General features: G+C 37.7%; 1 protein-coding gene across 13 annotated transcripts in view; it reads left to right on the top strand.

The window, feature by feature from the left end:
* LOC109042363 (uncharacterized) overlaps positions 1 to 22018 on the top strand; it is a 270886-nt gene that overhangs the window by 155515 nt on the left and 93353 nt on the right. For 9 of the 13 annotated variants that reach the window (XR_011899858.1, XM_072300324.1, XM_072300321.1 and 6 more), the window contains 3 exons: positions 1926 to 2060; positions 3678 to 3795; positions 21305 to 21376. Coding sequence is in view for 12 of the 13 variants with exons in the window: in XM_072300324.1 (XP_072156425.1) it covers positions 1926 to 2060; positions 3678 to 3795; positions 21305 to 21376 (325 nt within the window). In the remaining variant the exon portion in view is untranslated. The remainder of the gene's footprint in view (positions 1 to 1925; positions 2061 to 3677; positions 3796 to 21304; positions 21377 to 22018) is intronic. The other 4 variants (XM_072300329.1, XM_072300357.1, XM_072300361.1 and 1 more) reach the window with 1 other exon arrangement.

Below are 22018 nucleotides of genomic sequence, written 5' to 3'. Positions count from 1 at the left end.
AAAGCTGTCAAGCCTCAAGCCTTGATTTACTTGCACAATCCCAAAGTTGTGAAGCATACTTCTGGGTACGTTTCTATGTTTTATCATAAAATACAATTTTATTTTTCTTCAAAATTGTTGATCTCCTTCCTAAAAACCATAACAATCTGTATGCTTTTCATTTAATTACTGAATTTACTTAAATCATAATATGATCTTTAAAAGTAAGTTTGATCACATCATGATCTTTAAAAGTAAGTCAGCAGCCTGAATGAACTCCTAAACATGTAGTGCTTGGAACATAAATAACCTTTTCATCTTCTATAAGAACTGGTAAATCCGGCATTTTCATATTTGTGATTTGTAGTTTTCATGGTGCAGTCTCCTCTACTTTTAACATCAAACAATAAAGGGGTTAATAGATCAACATGCTTAGGCTCATCACTCAAACCCCCTGAATTTAAAAGCAAATTTACAAATGACTTAAAATTATTCTAATAATACTCACGAAAACTGTAGTAATACTCTCAATACTTGAAATCAAAATTATAATACCGCATACATATTCCTTTCTTTTCAATGCATGGTGGCTCACTTCACATATCTCGTCCGAGAGATGCTGATTAGGGAAAATCAGTTGCCGGGTAACCAAAACTAAACGCTCTCCAATTCTTGCGAAAAGAATAACAAACAAGCGCAAGCAAAAACAAGCAATAAACAAGGGACAATAGACAAAAAATTAAGTATTTTGCAGTGTCCAAAAAATAAAAGCAGTAAACCGGCTAAATCAGAGAAAAACCAGAGTACAATTTTACTACCTTTCAAACCGGTGATCTCAGCGCGATCATTCGCGAAGAAGAAGAGTTCAAGTTCTAATTTTAGTTGAGTTTTGTTTTAATTAGATAATTCGCCCATAATTTAGATGAACTATTTTAAGAAATTTTTAATATTAGACGCAAATATGACATTTTTCATTCTATTGATTTTACATTTACTTATCATCGAATTTAGTCAAGAAACCTCATCTAAATCTCTAGTGGGGACTGCTCTGTCACAATCGTTACCAAATGTTAGCGTGTCAGACGAAAATATAGACGCTTGGTATTATCTCAAGAATAGGTCCCAAGGGGATAACACTGCTTCAAAAAAGACCAAAGTGAAGTTGTCCAAGTATTTGAAAATTAAGATGAATGAGATTTTCATTGAAATGATCTATGACTATCAGAGGAATAGAAGATAGTGAAATCAGTTTTAGTTTCATGTGATATTGGGTGCCATTCATTGGCATGCCAAAATAGATCTAATTTCACACAAAAATCATGTCCTTCTCGGTGTCAAAAATGGATTGCTCAAAAATTGTAATAATTCACGGAATGGAAGAAAAAGTATCAGACAGAAAATAATTTAGGTATATGAAAAAGGAAAGATGTGAACCAAAAAAAAAAAAAAAAAAAAATCAAATTGAACACTTGATGAAACTCAAACGATCTAAATGGCAAACATTGTAGGAAAATGTCTAAAAGATCTTCGAAATTCATGTTAACAGACTCGTTGAGTTATACTAAAATCGTCTTGGTTCTCTCTTTTCTTAGTTTTTAATTCGTTTTTTTGAGCCAAATACTTCTCAATTTGTTTCAGCTCAGAATTACTGGACTTACATTTATTATCGTTCATTTGATTTATTCTTACAATTAATTCAGCTCAAAACAAAATTCTGCTGTGTGAACAAAAATACCTTGCTGAACGTACTGTGCAGCTGAATATATTTTGTGTGCGTTTAAATTATTTTTGTAAAACAAAAAAAAAATTTAGTGCCAACCACCTTTTTTCGTGGGCTTCATTACTCCTCATTTTTTTCAAGAATTATCTATAGTTCTGTTCGAAAAAGTCTCACCTTCCTATAAAATTGTCCACCATGTTGATCATTTTTTTTTCTTTTTCTGTAGGTGAGGATCCGATGATGAGCGACCAACAGCAGTACCATTACATGACAGCAGAAAACATGAAATCATTGCAAGATGACTCGCTAAAAATCGATGTAACTCGAGATGAACAGGGCGATGCTTTGCGGGATTCAATGGGTATGATGTTCCTAGTTTTACCTGGGATGCAAAAAATGACCAATGATTCTAACAACGAATCTCAATTAAATTAAGACAGATAATGGCATGTCCTTTATCATTAAATCTTGTAGAGTAAAAAAAAAGCCTTGCAATACTTCACGCCGAGAATTTAACAATAGTGACGTTTGAAAACTGTAAAAACAATAAATTGAAGATACAACACAAATGAGGGCTTATAACTGGAAACCACGTTGTGAGACAAACGCATTTGAAGTTTTGTTTCGCTGACTGTGCTATGCAGGTACCTGGTTTTGGTTGTATTTTTGGGCAGCCTAACCCTTCTCTTCAAGGATGCTAGGTTGATGCTGTAACGCATTTTCTATTTTCGTTGGAACATATTTAATTTAAAGAATCAGTGTGTTAGGCCCATACCGTGCCCAACAATAATTTTAAGTGAAATAGCAAGTATACATCGTTATAATCAGGCAAGCTGAATCCAAAATGAAACTTTACTGATGCTTACTAAACAAAATGGTGCCAATGTTATGTTTTTATGTATCATCATCATTCAAAGGTCATATGGAAAATGGGTAGTTGAAAGAAAAAATTAAGGTCGTACGACTTTAGCAGCAATGAGTAAGTAGAGTTATCTCCATCGCCAATGTCGGTGAACCAAAAACAGCATAGCCAAGTTAAAGCATGCAAAAACGGCATTTATACGTAAAGGCCGTTCTTCCACCCCTTAGTTAGGAGTGTTCAAACGAATTTTTGCCGGTAAGCTATAGGTATTGTCTTAAATCGATACTTGTGGCGGTACCAATAGTGGCGATGATATAGTTAACAGCCGGCCCTATCAGAATTCTGAGAACCCGCAGTCAATGCATTGTTGCCCTGTGTGTCGGTTTGTCAGATCACCTGGCGCGGCGGTGCGTAAGACAGATGAACACTTGGCAACAGCTTAATTTTGTCAGCTCCAAAAACTCAGATCGCTGTTGGTCAGAGCGCTCTTATTGTAATTTTTACGTACCGGAATTGTTTTGGTAGCTTACCAACAACAGAACAGCCCTACCATGAGTCCAGATGCCTGACTCAACTCAGAAAAAAGAGTGGTTTTTACCGTCAGCCATTACCTAGTAATATCCCATGGATACCTCAGTACAGTCCAGGACATAGAGAATCCGATACGAACAATAAGAGCTCATATGCGAATAGGCGCGGGGTGAGGGTCCTTAATTCTCTCAACATGGGCATTTGGTACAGCCATCCTTATTTTATAAAATGCTTCATTTTACATTAAGTTCAGAAGGAGGGAACAAAGAATGTTTTGGCTTTTTTTTTCAAAAACGGTACATATGCTGTTCCTCTCTCAGTTTGTCTTTTGGTAAGTTTGTAAGATAGAGTGTTCATAGATTTGTTCCTGCTGAACTTCGTTTAATTCTCCTCTAACAGTATTTTATAAGAGAGAACTACCATTTCTGGCCTATTCATAAAAGCACGTATGTGCATAGGGAAACAACTGGTCCTGCTGCTATATCTGGCATGAGCCCAAAGTAGTAGTTCATAATTGCAAAATATAGACCAATTACATTTTCAACACTCCAAGTAACAGTAATCATTGATGTTTCTTTCCTGCAGTTCGCGATTATATTATCAACCAGCAACAGTACTCAAATCAGCAGCTTTCACCTAACCTGTCAGCGATATCAAATCTCTCTGACAATGTTGACATTTCCAAAACTGCAATTCATGTTGGGTAAGTTCACCCTCCAACTTCTCAACTTTGGGTGTCTAGTCAGTGTTAGAAAAATTGCTTACCATTGCATTCTTAAAGCTTCTTACAGCCCATCATCTGCATAAATCTGTTTCTATTTCAGGTGTAATTCCCTCTGTTGTTCTCTTACCTTCCTGAACGTCCTTGCTTACTTTATACAGATCTTTTCACATAAAATAGACTAGACTTAGTGCAGCTTCCTTCAGACTTCATGAGGGGCTTTGCTTTAGGGTCGGCCCAAAGTTTTTTCTGCTCAGAATCGTTTGCGGCCAGTAAGGATACGGTCTTAGGGGGAAAATGATGAACATTCGTTCGAATTGCATAAAAAAGTTTCAGTTTTCTGAGGTTTCGAATTGACCATTTTCATATTCGTCTCCTCTTTTCAATCCATCTCTTTTATCTTCCTCATTTTCATTTTACCAAAAAAAAATCCTTATACAGTAAACTCTGGATTATCCGGATTAATTGGTGCCGGGCCCGATCCGGATAATAATAGGAAACACAAACACCACCAACCAACACCACAGTATTCTTATTATGTATACACCATGTACATACCAACTTAAACGGGCTTGAAGTAGGCAGTCAACGGTATCTGCCTTTTAGAATCCGCGTGTTTCTTGGATGCCAAATGGCTTCGTCTACTTTTGGGTATTTTCCAGTTTTCATTGTTTTACGATTTTTTAAGGAGTTGTTAGGAGAGCATACGTAGTTACATGGTTGCAAAATCGATCCGGATAATCCAGAGTCTGGATAATACGAAGCCGGATAATTCAGAGTCTACTGTAATTGCCATTTAATTGCCACATCAGCATAATGTGGCTATTTTAAGGGGTTGTCAACAAATGTATTTTAACAGTAGATGCTGCATCCTCTGTTCAGTCTGACCACATCCATTTTTAATCAAACAGCATCCAATATCGTCTTTCAGCAGGAAAGAATTCAATCAAAGCCGCATGATTTAGGATCTCTCCTTACATGCGTTGCAACTGAGAAATCCAGAATTCAAGGATTTGAACTTGATTGAATATCAAAAAGCGGCCATGTGGAGTCAGGCTTTTCAGTGTAAATTGGAAATATTAACTTTGATTGAGATTAGTTCAGTTTTTTTATTTATTATCATTTAAACACAAATTTCGTCATCAGCATTGATTTCAAATGTACGATTCATTATATTGTGATATGGACCTACCTGTGAGCATGGTCCTGGTCCCCCTCATTAGTTCTTTGAGAAGTTGGTCTTCGATTTCATCAATTTATCAGGCAATTTTGATTTAATGTTTTTCTTTCTCATTGTAAATAGTCAAAATTCAGTTGAAATATCCGAGTCTTATTTCTTTGACAGTGCAATTCTTTGAGACTCAACAAACTTACTTTGTTGGTCATGGAATCCTAAGTTTGTAACCATGTGCTGTCTCAATACATACACCGGAAATGAAGCTTCGCTAATTTAATAAGTGCGTAATACCGATGACCAAACTGAATGATCACACTTGTTGCTATCACATTTATTTAGAGTAGCAGTTGTTGCTAATATACAGTTAATTTATTTGTTTACATATCTGCTTTGGTGTAAGTGAATTTAAAGTAGCCCAAAAAAATATACATATGAACTTGTCCTGCAAAAAAAGGCAAAAATTGAAATAGAAAAAGTCAAGACGTTTTGCCTGAATTTTTCAGGTATTTTCGATCTAAAAAAGAGAAAAAGAAAACAAGGGTGAAATCTAAAATACGATCATGATACAATCATGACCGGTGTTGTGTGGTGTTGGGAGGCCATAGAATAGTAGCTACCAGAAAGGTAACGGGCAGTTTCTCCCGTAAGATCGTTTACGGTCACTTTTTTGAAGTGGACATGGGCGTGATTCCCCTCAAAATTTGAAACAACAGGCTGAGTGGGGGTCGCAGGGATTTCAAGAATCAGAGCAAAAATGGCCGACTGCTGCCCCTCTGGTAGCTATTTTTCTATGGCAAGGCACTACTGGTGATTATGTTACGAAACCAGTTAACAGACCAAGAGAAAAATAGAGTGATCACTTCGAATACTCATCAGTTAGGCCTCTGTGGCAGGAAAAACTGATGGCATGCGAAACCAAGTTTTTCAACATCAGTCCTGAAGTTACAAGTAGTTTTTCTCAAGGATTTTATCTATTACTGTAAGTCCTTTTGAGTATCATGTTATAAACTTTTTCCAAGGGGTATATGCAAAATCGGCAAAATGTCCCCCCCTCATGGATTTTGACCAATTCTCAATTTGTCATTCCTCATTACAAGACACACCATTTCCCTAATTTCAAGGCCGAAAATGAATTTCTTTCCGCGTAGCAGTCTTGCGAAGTTGAAAACTGTTAAGTTCCATATCTTTCATACGAAAAAAGATATTGAGGTGCGGTTTGCGCTGAAATTCTTCAAAAATTGCGTTCTTTTGAAATACGCGGTCAATTTGATCGTTTAGGTATTTTAAAATTGCAATGATGCCTGTTTTCTCACTTCTTAGGGTTCAATTTTTTTTCAACCTTAGTACATTGTCCAATGCTGGATTCTCGATTCGAACAAAAAACTGTTCATTTTATTTGTCGCACTTTTCCGTAGATTTTGATATATTATACCTCCCAGGGAAACGATTGGTACGTTAGGTATGAGCCATCAAAGTTTACATTTTGTGCGTGCTGACTGGAATGATGCCATTGCTGTCGACCATAAACAAATAATATGAATGTCTCATCCCTCCTGGTTCTCCCCTACATCGACTCCTTGAAATTTCAATTCTTCTTGTAAATGTAGTGAAGTGTCAATATGTTGATCATGTGTGATCAACGACTAGAAGCCCGCGGCAACATCAATTCAACAAGAAAAATGGCAAACACAAGATGAGATTTAGGCCCCTTTGCCTCTCTTCCCCCATGCCCTCCTTCTTAACTCGTAATACATTCCTATGCTCATCTGGAAATTTAAGTTTCCATTTCAAACTAGATTTGATCACCGAAGCGCATATCCAAAAACAGGCCATTTTTTGGAGAGCGCCACGGAAAAAGCGTACAATTTTCGGCTCTGAAAAGTAACTTTAGGCCTCCAAAATTTACTGTATGACTAAAATTGGTGGTATAAGTGTTCAAGTAACTTCCAACTTCCATTTAAATCGGTAAAATAAAACAACAATTTTCGAAAATACCTACTGGCCATAAGTATTATGAACATCGAAACTGCTACATTTCAGAGCGCAGTTATTAGTATAGACACTGAAATCGGAGAATTCAACTTAGCTTCCATTTACACTCCACCCAAATCTATATTACATCCTGAAGATTATTTTAGTTTTTTGAGTGAACTGGGTCCCACTTTTATGGTAGCGGGAGACTGGAACGCTAAGGATCCTCGTTGGGGATCCAGAATCACAAATCCAAAGGGTAAATCCCTCTTAGAAGCGGCTAATATGTCTGATTGCCAATTTATTTCTCCAGGTAAACCAACTAATTACCCTTACGACCCTAAGCATAATCCAGACATTATCGACTTTTTTATTGCTAAGAATTTAAACTTAATTGATAAAACCTTGTGTGATACTTTACCACCCCCGTTAAGTGGTCATGCTAAAATTATTCTTAACATCTTTACGAATCCTCTCCTAGTCAACAGACCTCCCACCATTTGTTCCAAAAGAACAAACTGGGAGAAATTTAGAGAGGATCTTGATAAAATTATAGATAATAGCGTTCCAGTCACCACTCCAGCGGTCATAGATAAGGAGACTGAGCTGTTAGTGGAACAAATTAAACAATGTGCAATAGATAATACACCTGTTGCAGTTAATAATCCCCGTCCATACAATATTCCTAAGGATCTTCTGAACTTAATTAGAAGAAAAAGAAAAGCACACAGAAAGGCAGTTGAATCTGGTATCCCAGAAGATAAAAGCCATTTCAATCGCTTAAACAAAATTGTAAAAAAACGTACTCAGGACTTTCTCAATTTTAAATTTCAGAATTTTATCGAATCTCTCTCTCCTTTAGCCGATAAAAATTATTCTCTTTGGGCAACCACAAAATATCTAAAACGCCCCAAGCAACTAAAATTCCCCATTGAGAAAAAATATGGAACTTGGGCAAGTTCTGACGTTGAAAAAGCGGAAATTTTAGCGGATCACTTTGAAAACGCCTTTAAACCACACAGTGACATCAATGCTGAACTTTCCTCTGATTCGGAGGATACTTCCACTGACAGCTCAGTCTCCAACCTGCAAATGCAGGGGGAGGTATCAACATTGAGACCCCGAAAAAAGGTCAAGAAAATACCTCCAATCAAGATTAAAACCATTTCTCCTTCTGAACTTATAAAAGAGATCAAAGGAAAAATTAAGGTGAAAAAAGCCCCTGGCTTCGATAAAATTTCGGGAATGATCTTAAAAAATCTTCCTAAGAAAGCCATCATGAAGCTGGTCTCTATCTTTAATGCGGTTTTAAGATGTAAATATATTCCTTCGCAATGGAAAATAGCCGAAATTTTTGTATTATTAAAACCTGACAAACCTCCAGCTGAAGCAGCCTCGTATAGGCCAATCTCGTTATTACCTGTGATTGGCAAACTCTTTGAAAGGTTGTACATTAAAAGACTAAATGAGATAGTAAAAGACAAAAATTTAATATTAGATGCCCAATTTGGCTTCAGGGCACAACATTCTACTGTTGACCAGCTTCACAGGGTCACAAAATTCATCGAAGATTCCCTTGAAAAAGGGGAATATTGTGTGGCGGTTTTTCTTGACGTGGCGCAGGCATTTGATCGTGTTTGGCACGAGTGTCTCGTTGAGAAGCTATATAAAATGCTCCCTTGCAACCATGTGGAGCTCCTGTCCTCTTTTCTGTCTGGAAGACAGTTTAGAGTAAGATACGAAAACTCAGTATCAAATTTCAGGCGGATTGAGGCGGGGGTTCAGCAGGGTTCCTGTCTTTCTCCTCTTCTCTACTCTCTCTTCACTACAGACATCCCACAGTCTGGGAGGGGGGGAAAGTTGGGCATCTATGCTGACGATACTCTCGTGTTATCTTCGTCCAGTAGTTACAGGGAGGCTCGACAAAATGCACAATTGCATTTAAATAAAATCAATCACTGGACTGAAAAGGACAAAACTAAGCTAAACGCAACTAAATCAATAGAGGTAGTATTTACAAATAGACCTTTTGTTCATATTCCTCTCCGTTTAGGGGAAACGGAAATTCCCAATGACAAAACAGCAAAATATCTCGGCCTCCATCTGGATTCCAGGCTCAGGTGGGGTACCCATATTATGAAAAAAGTCGCTCAACTGCGACTAAAATTCTCAAATATGCAGTGGCTCCTGGGTCGCAAATCTCGGCTTTCTCTACAACTAAAGCTGCTCCTCTACAAGTCAATGTTGAGGCCGGTTTGGAGTTATGGTTGCCAATTGTGGGGTTGTGCAGCCAAGTCAAATCTAGATAAGATCGAAGTCATGCAAATGAAGATTCTCAGAAGTATTGTTAAAGCTCGCTGGTATGAGAGGAACGCAGATATTCGCGCTGACCTCAATATTGATTCTGTGGAGGACTACATCACCAAGATGTACTCTGCGTATGAGATGAGATTGCATCGGCACCCCAACCAAGAAGCGCTTGCGCTCTTGGAATGGGACTGGTGCGGTCGCAGATTGAAAAGACGTAAACCCTATGAGCTCGGAATTCAGGGTTTTTCAAAACTTTTCCCTTAAGCAAGTGTGCCTCCCCGTACCTTTGGACGGATCAGGGGTTCCTTGGTCATTGGCCGGTGACGGTTGACCACAGTCTTCACATTAAAACAAAAAGACTCTTTATGATACAACAAAAAGACATTTTTATTTCGAAAATAATTATGTACTTATAATTCCCTCAATAACAGAGGTTGTATTTATCTTATTTTATATAACAAGGTTAAAATCTTCTTGCTTATTTTTGTTATCTATAGTTTAAATGTACAATATTAAGTTATTACTTAAAGTTACAATTAGCTTAAAAAGACAATTTAATTTGTCTATAAGCATTTTCATTGTACTAAATTGTGTTTTTGTACGAATAAATAAAAAATAAAAAAAATAAAAAAAAAAATAAGTATTATGAAAAACGTTTTGAAAGTTTTGTGCATCAACACTTTAGAGAAAAAAAGCATATAAAAGAGGTTACGGCGCTTCACTAGCATGAGGATGGCAGTCATGCTTGTGATATTGCTGACACCGAATTTTTGAGAAGTGAATCCAACAACTATGCCAGAACTTCATTGGAAACGATATACATGATTAAAAACAGCGATTACAATGTTGAAAAACTTGGTGTCGCCCACTATCAGTTTTTCCAGCTACACACGCCCATTCGATGTGTGTGAGGACTTGAGTAGTGATCACGCTATTTATCTGTTGCTCTGTTTACCGGTTTCAAGGTTAACTTAATCACCAGCTAGTGTCCCACTCCAGTCTGAGATGATTGTCCTTCAGATTTTAACCTTACCCTCTTTTTTTCTTGTTTTCGATTGGAAATACCTGAGAATTTAGGCAAAACGTCTCAACTCTTTCTGTTTCAATTTTAGCCTTTTGCCAAGGGCGTGCTCTTGTTCATGTAGGTTAATTCATATATGTATTTCTGATTCATTATAATTTTTTTATTTTTGCTGACTTATATCTCCCGTATTCCAGAAACTTTCAATTTTAAACTTTTTGCACTGTAAACAAGATAGTACACTTATTCTGTACGAAAATAAAAAGAGATCAAAGTATCTAGTCTTTTATAATGAGGGCAGGAGGTAGAGGTATGTTTGATTTTTCGGTCGCAATAACTTGCGTAAATGGAGAAATTATCCTTTGAACTTTTAACTAAAGCGGTATTTCACTCAGGATTGGGCTGGTATTAAATTTGAACAAAATTGGGCCAACTGTTTAAGAAATGGCGAGCTTCGAAAGTTTTTGGTGAGGAATGTGCGGTATGAGGGTGGAGGTGGACAGATAGCCTAGTGGGTCACAGTGTGAAGGTTTTAGACAAACTGTTCGCTTCACAATGGGTCAGAGGCCGAAACTTTTTCATCACACAGTGCGTCATTGGTCGGAAGTTTTTAGTCAGGCTTTTGTCACACAGTAGGTCATTGGAATGAAGTTCTGAACAAGCTGTTTATGTTATTACAATATCAGTTTATGTACTTTAAAAATTGTTAACTGGTAACTTTGCTACACTGAAACTCCTACCAAGCTGGTGTTTCCCCTTCAGAAAATACTTAATTCCCGTGGTGGATGTGCAGGCCATGTCAAAAGTAGCAAAACAACAGCACTGTCTGACAGTTGAATGGAGAGGAGGGGGGTCATATTTGAAATAAAATGCACGTGAGCAAACTGCAGCCAGGCACTGACTAACTGGCAATGGAGCCTGCCTATAATTACGTTTTGTGTCGATTTTTACATTTTATTCTGAATTCTATCCTGTAATTCGGCTATCGGAGAGTAAAGACCTGCACATCCATACTAGTGGGGCCGATACGTGGAAAATACATAAGCTTGTCCCAAAAGTACTGCACGTTTTTTTTTGTTTTTTTTTTGGGAGAACGGTAGCAGATATCAAAGTGCGGTTTATGTAGTCTTAAAGACCGAGCAATTACCGATAAAACAAGACAGATCCGAGCTCTCTAAGTCAAAAAATGACCAAGTTACAGTGTTTTGAAAATGACTTGTAGAGGTGACCCCTCCAGGATTTTCAGCTTCTTTTCTGAAAAAAAAAAAACAAAGAATTAAAGATTCAAGTGGTTTTATTAAATCAATTTTACAGAATTTTACCAAGATTACTAGCATTTATTCTTCTTCACTGGACGACTGGACACTAGTTTCCTTCTTAAAATACCTTCCATCACTTGCCACACAGCGCCGCAACCGTTCTTCCCACTTCTTCAAACATGTTTTTCGAATTCTTCTCGCCTGATGTTCTTTAAGAAAGTTTCAACAGCTCTTTTTATCTCGTTGATGGAGTTAAACTCCCTGCCTCTTAAGCTCTTTTTCAACGTAGGGAATAACCAAAAATCGCAGGGTGCGAGGTCCGGGCTGATACCATGTTGCCAACTTAATTCATTCGATCGCGACGATTTCTCTGTAGAATTTTTGATTAATCAAATCTTTGTTTTTTTCCAGAAAAAAAGCTAAAAATCCTGGAGGGGTCACCTTTACAAGTCATTTTCAAAACACTGTAACTTGGTCATTTTTTGACTTAGAGAGCTCGGATTTGTCTGCTTTATTGGTAATTGCTCGGTCTTTAAGACTACACAAACCGAATTTTGATATCTGCTACCGTTCGTCCAAAAGGAAAAACAATCAAATCTTTGTTTTTTTCCAGAAAAGAAGCTAGAAAGGGGGTCACCTCTACAAGTCATTTGCAAAACATTGTAACTTGGTCATTTTTTGACTTAGAGAGCTCGGATTTGTCTCGTTGTATCGGTAATTGCTCGGTCTTTAGGACTACACAAACCGCATTTTGATATCTGCTACCGTTCGTCCAAAAAAAAAAAAAACGTGCAGTACTTTTGGGACAACCTATGTATCATAAGAATCGTGCACTTCTGGAAGAAAGCATGAAAATTTCAGGGAATTATCTATATCCTATAGATATTCGATTTAGATATAGACCTCAAAAATCTGAGCCCCCTGGGGGGGCAGGGGGGCCCCCAAATTTTGAATTTTGAATAACTACTGAACGGCTAATGTTAGCGTAATTTTTCTACAACAAAAATGATTCTTATGAATTTTTCTGTGGGATTGATATTTAAGGCGTGAAACGGGAAAAACCATCGGGGGACGGGGAGCCGGCCGTTCTGATGCAGATCCACGCGCTGCGCTGCCTGCCCGGGACGCGCGCGGCAGCGCAGCACGGTGTTACCGACGACACAGCCGTTTGTCTTGGTTTGATCTCAACAATGCATAGTCTCAAAAATAATTATGAATTTACCGTACTGCCTAAATACTTTTCCTTAGTAATATAATCCCCATTTTTTATTAGTAATACATGAAAACTAGCAGAAGGCAAAATATTCCAATGTGAGAGCGCCAAGTCAATGGGAGGGGTCCGTTATCGTGCATCACGTGTCTTGTTTTCTCTGAATACAGAGCTTTTCCGACCTCTGTACAGAGTAAATTACCTTTTTCTCACGTAAGTTTTGTAATGGATTACATTTTTTTAGATATTAGAGCGACGTAACAAGTTTGAATACGATTTTGACCCACTTTTCATGACAATTGGAAATGGCGGATCCTTGATAACTGTTTTTAGCTTATTTTTCATGTTACTTTCGGCAAATGGGACCATGAGCTGCTTACATAAGCAAGAATTTTGCAAAACTTGACGCAAAGGCATTACTTTCGGAATGAGGAGGGGGGCTTCGCAGTCCCTTCGCCACTAGGGTCACCAGATTTCCCTCACTTTCCTCTAATATCGTTTTTCGTCCATGCTAAATGGTTTCTCGCAATTGCATAGGCACTGATACATATGGAACATTCCAACAATGTTCTTTTCTCCTCTTTTTCCTCCAGCCAGTCGATAGAAGTTTTTATTTTCATCAACTCCCCACTCTTTCATTCATTCAACAAATATGCATATTTCAAAAAATAGAACAATATATTAAATGAATAAAAAAAAGAAGATATCTGAATACTTTTATCAAGTCACCCTTGAAGATATTTTTGGTACTTACCACTAGACATAAAATATGGAATGAGCAGCACAAAAAATCCATGTATATTATCTTTTATTTTGTTCTTTGGAATTTGAAGTGGAGTTGGTAACATTTGTATTGAAAAAAATATTAATCTAGGAGGAAAATTTATCATGCAGGTTCTGATCCTTTAGAGAACCTCTGAGAAGGACCAGTACCTCAGGAAGAAATTCATTCCATTTCTTCTTCTTCAACTCGCAAATCTCGTACCGATTTTTGATTTGTATGGAGCTCATGGAAGAGTTCTAGGTAAGTAAGTTGGAGACAATTGTCAAGAAACGGGACTTGCAAAATATGCAATGCACAAAACGTACACCTTAAACTTTATTGTAAAGTATAGCTCTGATCGAATTAGCTTTAGAGATTATCAAAAGGTTAATTTCTGGTCAAAATATTAACAAATCAGTCAAAATCAATAATCAGTAATCAGTTGCAAAATTACCGAGATTGCGAGATATAGTATGATGCGCGATTTAATTGATGACATAAGAGCAGGATAGGTTCCCAGTAGATGCAACTTTCTATCACTCAAATGGACCATTTTTATAGATTAGCGGATATTGGCGGCTAATTATTACTTAATAATATTCTTTGTACTGTACAAGAAGCAGTCCGACAAAGGTTTTATGGGGGTCTTTTATCCGTATCAAGCTTTTTCAAGATTCTTTTAGCGTTTTTTTGGAGCAAGTTTTTGTTGTTGGTAGGTAAAACAATAAGTTCGGAATTCGGACGAAAGAGTTTTATTTATAAAACATTGACTCGTTGGACTGAGATCTCGTGACAGACTAACGGTAAGAGAAAAGGAAATGCACGTAGAAGAAAAAATTAGACGCAATAAGCGAGCGAGAATGCAAGCAGTGCATTTAACATGACTGTGCATAGATGTCAGAGTTATAGTTATTAAATTTCAGTTTCCAACACCCCCAGTTAATGATGACATCTAGCAGGTTATTAATTTTTAATGGTTCCCCATATCCCCTTACGAGGGATCCTGATCTCATCCTCACATTATTTTCCTTAACATCTAGTTTACAGGAGTAGTTTTATTTTTGTTATCTAAGCAAGCTTGGCTATACTTAGGATCATTTAAAACTAGTCATGCCAAACTTGGCCAAAAAACTCATCATTTGAATCTAGTCACTTAAATCTAGTCATGCCAAACATGGGCAAAGAAACTCATCATTTGAATCTAGTCAAAGCTAGTCAAAAAAGAACCTTTTTAAAAAAAGAACGAATTCCACCAAAAAAAAAACACAAAAGAAATTAAATTAACATAAAAGGAGTAGATGAATAGACATAAAAAAGTAGACTCGCTCCCCCTTAATTTGTTTGGGGTTTTTTTACTTTAGCAACTTGTTAGTGTGAGCCTGATGTGCCGGTTTCGGCAAAGGTTTGGTTAAAATGTCAGCAACCATGAGTTTTGTGGGGACATGTTTAAGAGTGAGACTCTTTTCTTTTACTTTCTCACGTATGAAGTGATGTCGAACATCAATGTGTTTCGACCGCTTGTGAAAACCAGGATTGGTAGATAAGGCAATCGCTCCTTGGTTATCACTACAGAGTGTTATTTTAACCTCACGATCAGTGAAGAGTTCATGAAAGAAGTTTTTAAAGAAACACGCTTCCTTAGTAGCTTCCCCTAGAGCTATATATTCACTTTCGCATGAACTAACTGCAGTTGTCGCTTGTTTTTTTTGCTTTCCCAAGCAACTGGCCCATCCGCAAGAAAATAGACAAAGCCACCATATGACTTGCGATCTTTTGGATCGTTGGCGTAATCTGAGTCGGAGTAACCGAGCAGATCGACGTTGCAGGGTCTACCTTTTTCAAAACCGATAATTTCAATTTTCTGATTAGTGGGCTTGTACACAATGCCCTTATCAAGAGTACCTTTTAAGTAGCGTAACACGCGTTTCGCTGCTTTCCAATTTTGTTCTGAGGGGTTGTTGTTAAATTGACTCAAGTAACTGACGGTAAAGGCGATATCGGGGCGTGTACTGACCACCAAGTACATGAGTGCACCTAATAGGTTTTGATATGGTACATTTTCGATTTGTTTACTACTTGACTCAAAATCAGTTTTTACACAGTTTACCTCAAGAGGGGTACTAACCGGGTTGCAATCAGTCATATTGAAGTTTTTTAAGATCGTTTCAATGTACTGACGCTGATGAAGTTTTATTTCCCCGGTATTTTTATTTTGCTCAATGGTTATACCTAAACAATATTTTGCCTCGCCTAGGTCTTTCATAGCAAAATGTTTTAACAAATTGAATTTTAGAGCATCTCTTTCGGCTTGATCATTCCAAAACACCAAAAAATCATCTACATACAATGCAATGATTAATATTTTAATATTCTCAACTTTAAAAAAGACGCAAACCTCTAGAACCGACTTTTTAAATCCCAGACTTAAGAGTACTGTACATGCAAGTTCATACCACTCTCTTGATGCCTGTTTAAGACCATATATCGACTTTTGCAGCAAGCATACTTTATTTTCATTGCCTTTTGCAACTGTACCTTTGGGTTGTTCCATGTAAATTTCTTCCTTTAAATCAGAGTTTAGAAAGGCAGTGGTTACATCAAAGTGGTCAATTTTTAAATTCAATTTTGCACCTAATGCAATTAAAAAACGAATTGTAGAGTGTCTTACTACAGGAGAAAAAGTTTGTGTGTAGTCTACACCGAATTTTTGGGTAAATCCTTTAGCGACCACACGACTTTTGAACATTTTGGCAACATTGTTTTCATCTCTTTTAATTTTATAAACCCATTTTGATTTAACCACGTTTTTATTTTTTGGTCTGTCGACAAGGATCCAAGTTTTATTTTTCTTTAATGAGTCGAATTCTCGCTGCATGGCAGCAGTCCATTCAGCTGAATTTTTTGACTTAATAGCTTCGCTGTAAGTCAAAGGCTCAAAGTCATCACATTCACTCGCATACAAACCAACATTGAGACGATCTGGAGGAGCTCTCTCACGTTCCGGGTAGCGGCGTCCACTTTCATCCAGCTCTGTGACAGTGACGTCACTGGCACTTGTATCGTCCGAGCCTGGCAGCCACTCTGACCAGTCCGTGTTGTCATCCGATCCAATGTCTTCACTTTCTGTCTCTATCAAAGTTCGGTCTCCTTGTTGAGCTTTCTCATTTTCCTCGTTTGCATTTTCTTCGTTGTCCGCGTCCGCCGGTTGCAACATTCCAATGAGGTCATTATCCAGCACAACGCGCACTTCATCCGCATTGAGTGATTCCACTGTTTCATTTTCGCGGAAAATTACATCCCGTGAAACGATCACACTTGAGTCGGCCGGATCAAAAAGTCTATAGCCGTGTTCGGCATATCCTATGAAGATGTATTCCTTACTACGGCTGTCAAGTTTTTTAAGGTATGACGTAGTTTTCGAAAAAACGCGCGAACCGAACACTTTTAGGTTTTTTAAGTTGGGTTTTTTACCACACCACAACTCGTACGGGGTTTTATCCGATCCATTTCTCGGTGACCGATTTATTAAGTATGCGGCGACGCGAGCGGCTTCACCCCACATACTTTTTGGCAATTTTGAGTTAAACAGCATTGCACGCACTTTTTCACAAATGTTACGGTTCAACCGTTCGCTCTCTCCATTCAAGGATGGAGTATGCGCGGGCGTGTATCCTAATTCGATACCTTTATCTTTACACCATTTTTTCATCTCGTTAGAATTGTATTCTCCGCCGTTGTCAATTCTCAGTTTTGCAACCGGTAAATTATGTTTACGCTCCGCGAACGCGACAAACTCTTGTAACATGCCAAAAACATCGCTTTTATTTTTTAACAGATAGATACACGTAAAAGCACTGAAGTCGTCTCTAAACGAGACGAAATAGCATTCGTTGTTGAAAGTAGATGGCTGGATTTTCCCACAGACATCACTGTGCACTATCTCCAAAAGGCGCGTTGCGGGGGTTCTTTTATTGCCGAACGAAAAACGAACTTGTTTCGCCGCCGGACAAATATCACACGTTAGGCGCACTTTATTTATTTGATTTTCTGAGAAGGAAATGCCATCTGCCATGTTAGCCAATTTTTTAAGATTTTCGAGACACAAGTGACCGAGGCGACGGTGCCAGAGAGCGATACTTTCGCCCTTTTTGACGAAAAAGGCCGAATTTTGAATTACGCTTTTCAAATTGACGGTGAATAGACCATTTTCGCCACGCTTTCCTTCAAATATGGTTTCACCATTTTTTAACACTTTAATCCCATTTTTGGAGAAAATGACGTTGCCGCCGTTGTTCACGATACTACTGACAGATATTAGGTTTACACACACTTCGGGCGAGAAAAGAACATTGTTCAACACACATTTATCTGTTACCACTTTTCCCATCGTTTTTACTGTAATGTCCACGTCCTCTTTCGCACTTGAAACAGACGTGTTTACAGGAACTAATGACGTCAGTATGTTAATGTTATGAGTCAAGTGGGAAGTACAGCCAGAATCTATAATCCAGGTGTCTTTTTGGTACTGATGACTATCATAATTTTCATGAGCAACAAACGCAACTTGTTTTTCAGATTTTGAGTTATTATCACTGTTGTTGTTTTTATTGTTATCTTTATTATTATTTTTATTGCGGAAATAACACTGACTTTCTGCGTGATTAGTTTTCTTGCAAATTCCGCATTGTTTGCTACTATTACCTTGATCGGCATTTCTTTCAAAATTTTTACTCTCATTTTTATTAATATTAACTTTACAGAAACGACTTATGTGCCCCACCTTTTTGCAGCGATGGCAAGTTCTTTTTTCTTTACCAAAGAAGGCAACTGATTCCTCAGGTTTTACAGATTTTTCGCGATTGTGTTCTCCTAAAAGCTTACTTTTTAAGTTCTCGAGAGTCTTACTGCCGGCTGGTAAAAAGTCCCATCCGGTTTTGAAGTTCCTGTAGGAATCCGGGAGGCCTTGTAATATCTTATTAATGAGCATCTCATTCTGAATTCCCGGTTCTAGACTTTTTAATTGTACAAACAAGGCTTCAAGTTTGCTTATGAACGTCATGACGTTGCCATTCTTAACAAAGTTTAAACCAAAAAATTCCTGGTACAGGGAGCTTTTTTCTTGTTCAGTAGTTTTACCAAACAGATTTTTCAGTGTAATCCACATGTCTGATGCAGAGGTACTAGTTGAAATGTGCGTTAACAAGTTCTTTTCAATGGTTGTTATTATTACCTTGCGCGCCATGGCGTCTGCGTCATTCCACTTTTTTAAGTTCTCGGCATCCAAGAGTGGTTTCCTTTCGTTTCCGACAGCAACATCGTAAACTTTTGCAGCCTCCAAAAAAATTTTAACTTCGAACTTCCAAATCTGATAGTTTGAGGTGCCTTTTAGACGTGTTATCGTCGAAAAACCCGAACTTGCTAGGATGGTATCCATTGTTTTAATATTTTTATAAATTTTATGATCAGGGCTGATCAACCAAAAAAAAGGAACATAAACTGTCCGCTTATTCACGGAACAAAAATTGTCCGCAGGATTTTCGGATTGGACACCAACACAAAACAGAAAACGAACGAAACCTGGGTTTTTAATTCTTAAAAAATTTATAAACACTATTTAGCAATCAGGGTTTTTAAATTTTAATTTTTAATTTTTTTAACCGTTTTTAATTTTTTTAAGTGCGACTCGCACAACACATTTTTTTAATTCTTAATAGCCTTATTTATTTTTAAGTGCATTTTATTTTAAAACTCGCGCACCAGCTACTCTTAGCTCGAGAGCCCTATGTCTTGTTTCAAGCTTTTTACACTTGTGAACTATGTAGAATGCTATTAGCACTAAGATCATTAGAAACACAATTACGTACAACGTAATATCATGTAAGTCTAAGTCGGTTTTTATGTTTATGCGGTTTTCATGGTTTTCCGAGCCGAACCAACCCATGATGATCACTCACGCAAAAAATTCGGCAGTTAACGCGACTCGCAACTGAACGCAACGAACAAGACGAATGCAGTGCGGACTGCTCGAATTGAAATTTTTGTTTTTCGACCGATTTCATTATTTCCGAATTTTATTGTTTTATGAACACACGCGATAACTGGGCCCATAACCTGTTGTTGGTAGGTAAAACAATAAGTTCGGAATTCGGACGAAAGAGTTTTATTTATAAAACATTGACTCGTTGGACTGAGATCTCGTGACAGACTAACGGTAAGAGAAAAGGAAATGCACGTAGAAGAAAAATTAGACGCAATAAGCGAGCGAGAATGCAAGCAGTGCATTTAACATGACTGTGCATAGATGTCAGAGTTATAGTTATTAAATTTCAGTTTCCAACAGTTTTGAAGGTGGTTTTGGTCCTCTTAAAAAAATGCCTAAACGTAGCAATGATGTACCAAAATGTTCCATAAAGAGAGGAGAATAAGCATGTTTTTATGTATACTCATTTTTTACAAAATTAGGTTCCCTGTCTTCAAAGTCTGGCTGGAAGCCGTCTCCCAGGAACTTTAGGGTATGTAAGCATATTTAGATACCATTCTGGTGGCGCAGCACCAAGAAAAAGAAAAAGAAAACACTTTAAAATCATTTTATAGGTCATCGTGGTATACAAATAAGATTTGTGATTTTTGGTCCCCCCCCCCTTCTTCACGAGACAACTGTGCGTCAGATTTTATTCCGTTCAACTGATGTCTGATACAGTTATCTCGGATGCTTTAATAAAACTTGACAAACCCATACAACAAAACAGTCTGGAACTCCAGCACTTAACACCCTCTCCTTCTGTTGCCGTGCGCTCGCTTGTATACCTATATTACCTGCAAAAGGTAAGCCCTATTTTAAGGCTTTATAGGTAGTACGATATATTCATAATATTTTTAAAACTACGCATCGTTGAGATTAAACCAAGACAAGCGGCTGTTTCGTCGGTAACACCATAATGCGCTGCCGCGCGCGTCCCGGGCAGGCAGCGCAGCGCGTGGATCTGCATCAGAACGGCCGGCTCCCCGTCCCCCGATGGTTTTTCCCGTTTCACGCCTTAAATATCGATCCCACAGAAAAATTCATAGTTATTCAAAATTCAAAATTTGGAGGCCCCCCTGCCCCCCCAGGGGGCTCAGATTTTCGGGGTCTATGTCTAAATCGAATGTCTACAGGGTAGAGATGAATTCCTGAAATTTTCATGCTTTCTTCCAGAAGTGCACAATTGTTCCGCTTATCGGTCCCACTATACTGAAAACGACCTAAAGATCCTTTCCCCCCTCCCATACATCCAATAATACACAGGATTTCCGTAAGTCCCCCCCCTTCCTAACTTTTTATCTAATTGAGGGAAAGATTTGAAACTTGGGAGACGTCCCTAGATCAAAGAGTGCTACTTTTTGGCCCCCAAAATTTTGAGGGGGCTCCTTTAGGGGGATAATGGACCCCAACTTCTTTTTTGAAATAGAAAGATCCCTTTTGTGATACCTTGCTCGAAAGAACGTGAAGTAGGAAAATTTTTTGTGCAAACCCAAAGTCATCATCTCCAACCGTTTCAAAATCACGGAAAGGAATTTAAGGAGATTGCAGAAGGAAGTAGAGCATGTCTTTTTTGTGTCCCTATTAACTGAATTACAGTGCTCCAAATATTTCGAGGAAAGTCACCATGACTTAATTTGATAATGTTTCCAAAACTGACCAAATTTAATCAATAGCCACATCTGGTTGCCGTGGAAAGTGGCATCTTTTTGCATTATCTAATTTGGGATCCCCTTTATACTTGACTGATATCGTTAACAGGTTGGTTAGCCTAGCAGAAAGTCTGGCAAGACTAGGCTCGAGCACTAAGAACAGCGGCATGTGGCGTGAAAGGTATCTTAAAAATTTTAATTTGACGTGCGATGGTGTGTGCTCAATTTTTATCTCTAACTTTTTTTCTACAATTTTACCATATCTTTTTGTTTCTCAGTGGGTTACCAATCAATATTGTACTTACATTACTGGCTGGTAAAACATTTAAATTCATTTTTCATCTTAAACTGCTTTTATTATTAATTGTATTAATAATTTTGCTTTAAGCATGTTTAAAACTAAATTTTTCAGGCTTCAGCTGTCAATTCTTGGCTGTCTATTTCACCAACCCACTAAAACTGCACTAAAACAATTTTTTCAGTGTAACCTCACCTAGGTTTTTGTACGTGCCTAGTTACACCAGCTTTGTGTGTTGATTTCATTTTGCTTTCATATCAAGCAACTGAACTTATTTCTCATTAGTAAAAAATATTGTGGTTATTGATCAGTCGGTTCAATTTTTAATAAGAAGAAATTACAGTGTTGTTAGTCTGATGAGATCCATTGTTGGCCTTTCACCAAGCTTAAACTTCAGCAATTTTTATGATTTACGTCACTATTTTCGTTGCTTATCTACCCAAAAATTAGTGTAACATTGGAAAAACAATTTGGCCTTTGAAACATTACAAAAAAGTTTTTTTGAATAAATCTGATACCACAGTG

Source organism: Bemisia tabaci, chromosome 1, assembly GCF_918797505.1.
Source record: "Bemisia tabaci chromosome 1, PGI_BMITA_v3".
Taxonomy (NCBI): domain Eukaryota; kingdom Metazoa; phylum Arthropoda; class Insecta; order Hemiptera; family Aleyrodidae; genus Bemisia; species Bemisia tabaci.
This window is presented reverse-complemented; position numbering and strand designations above follow the sequence as displayed.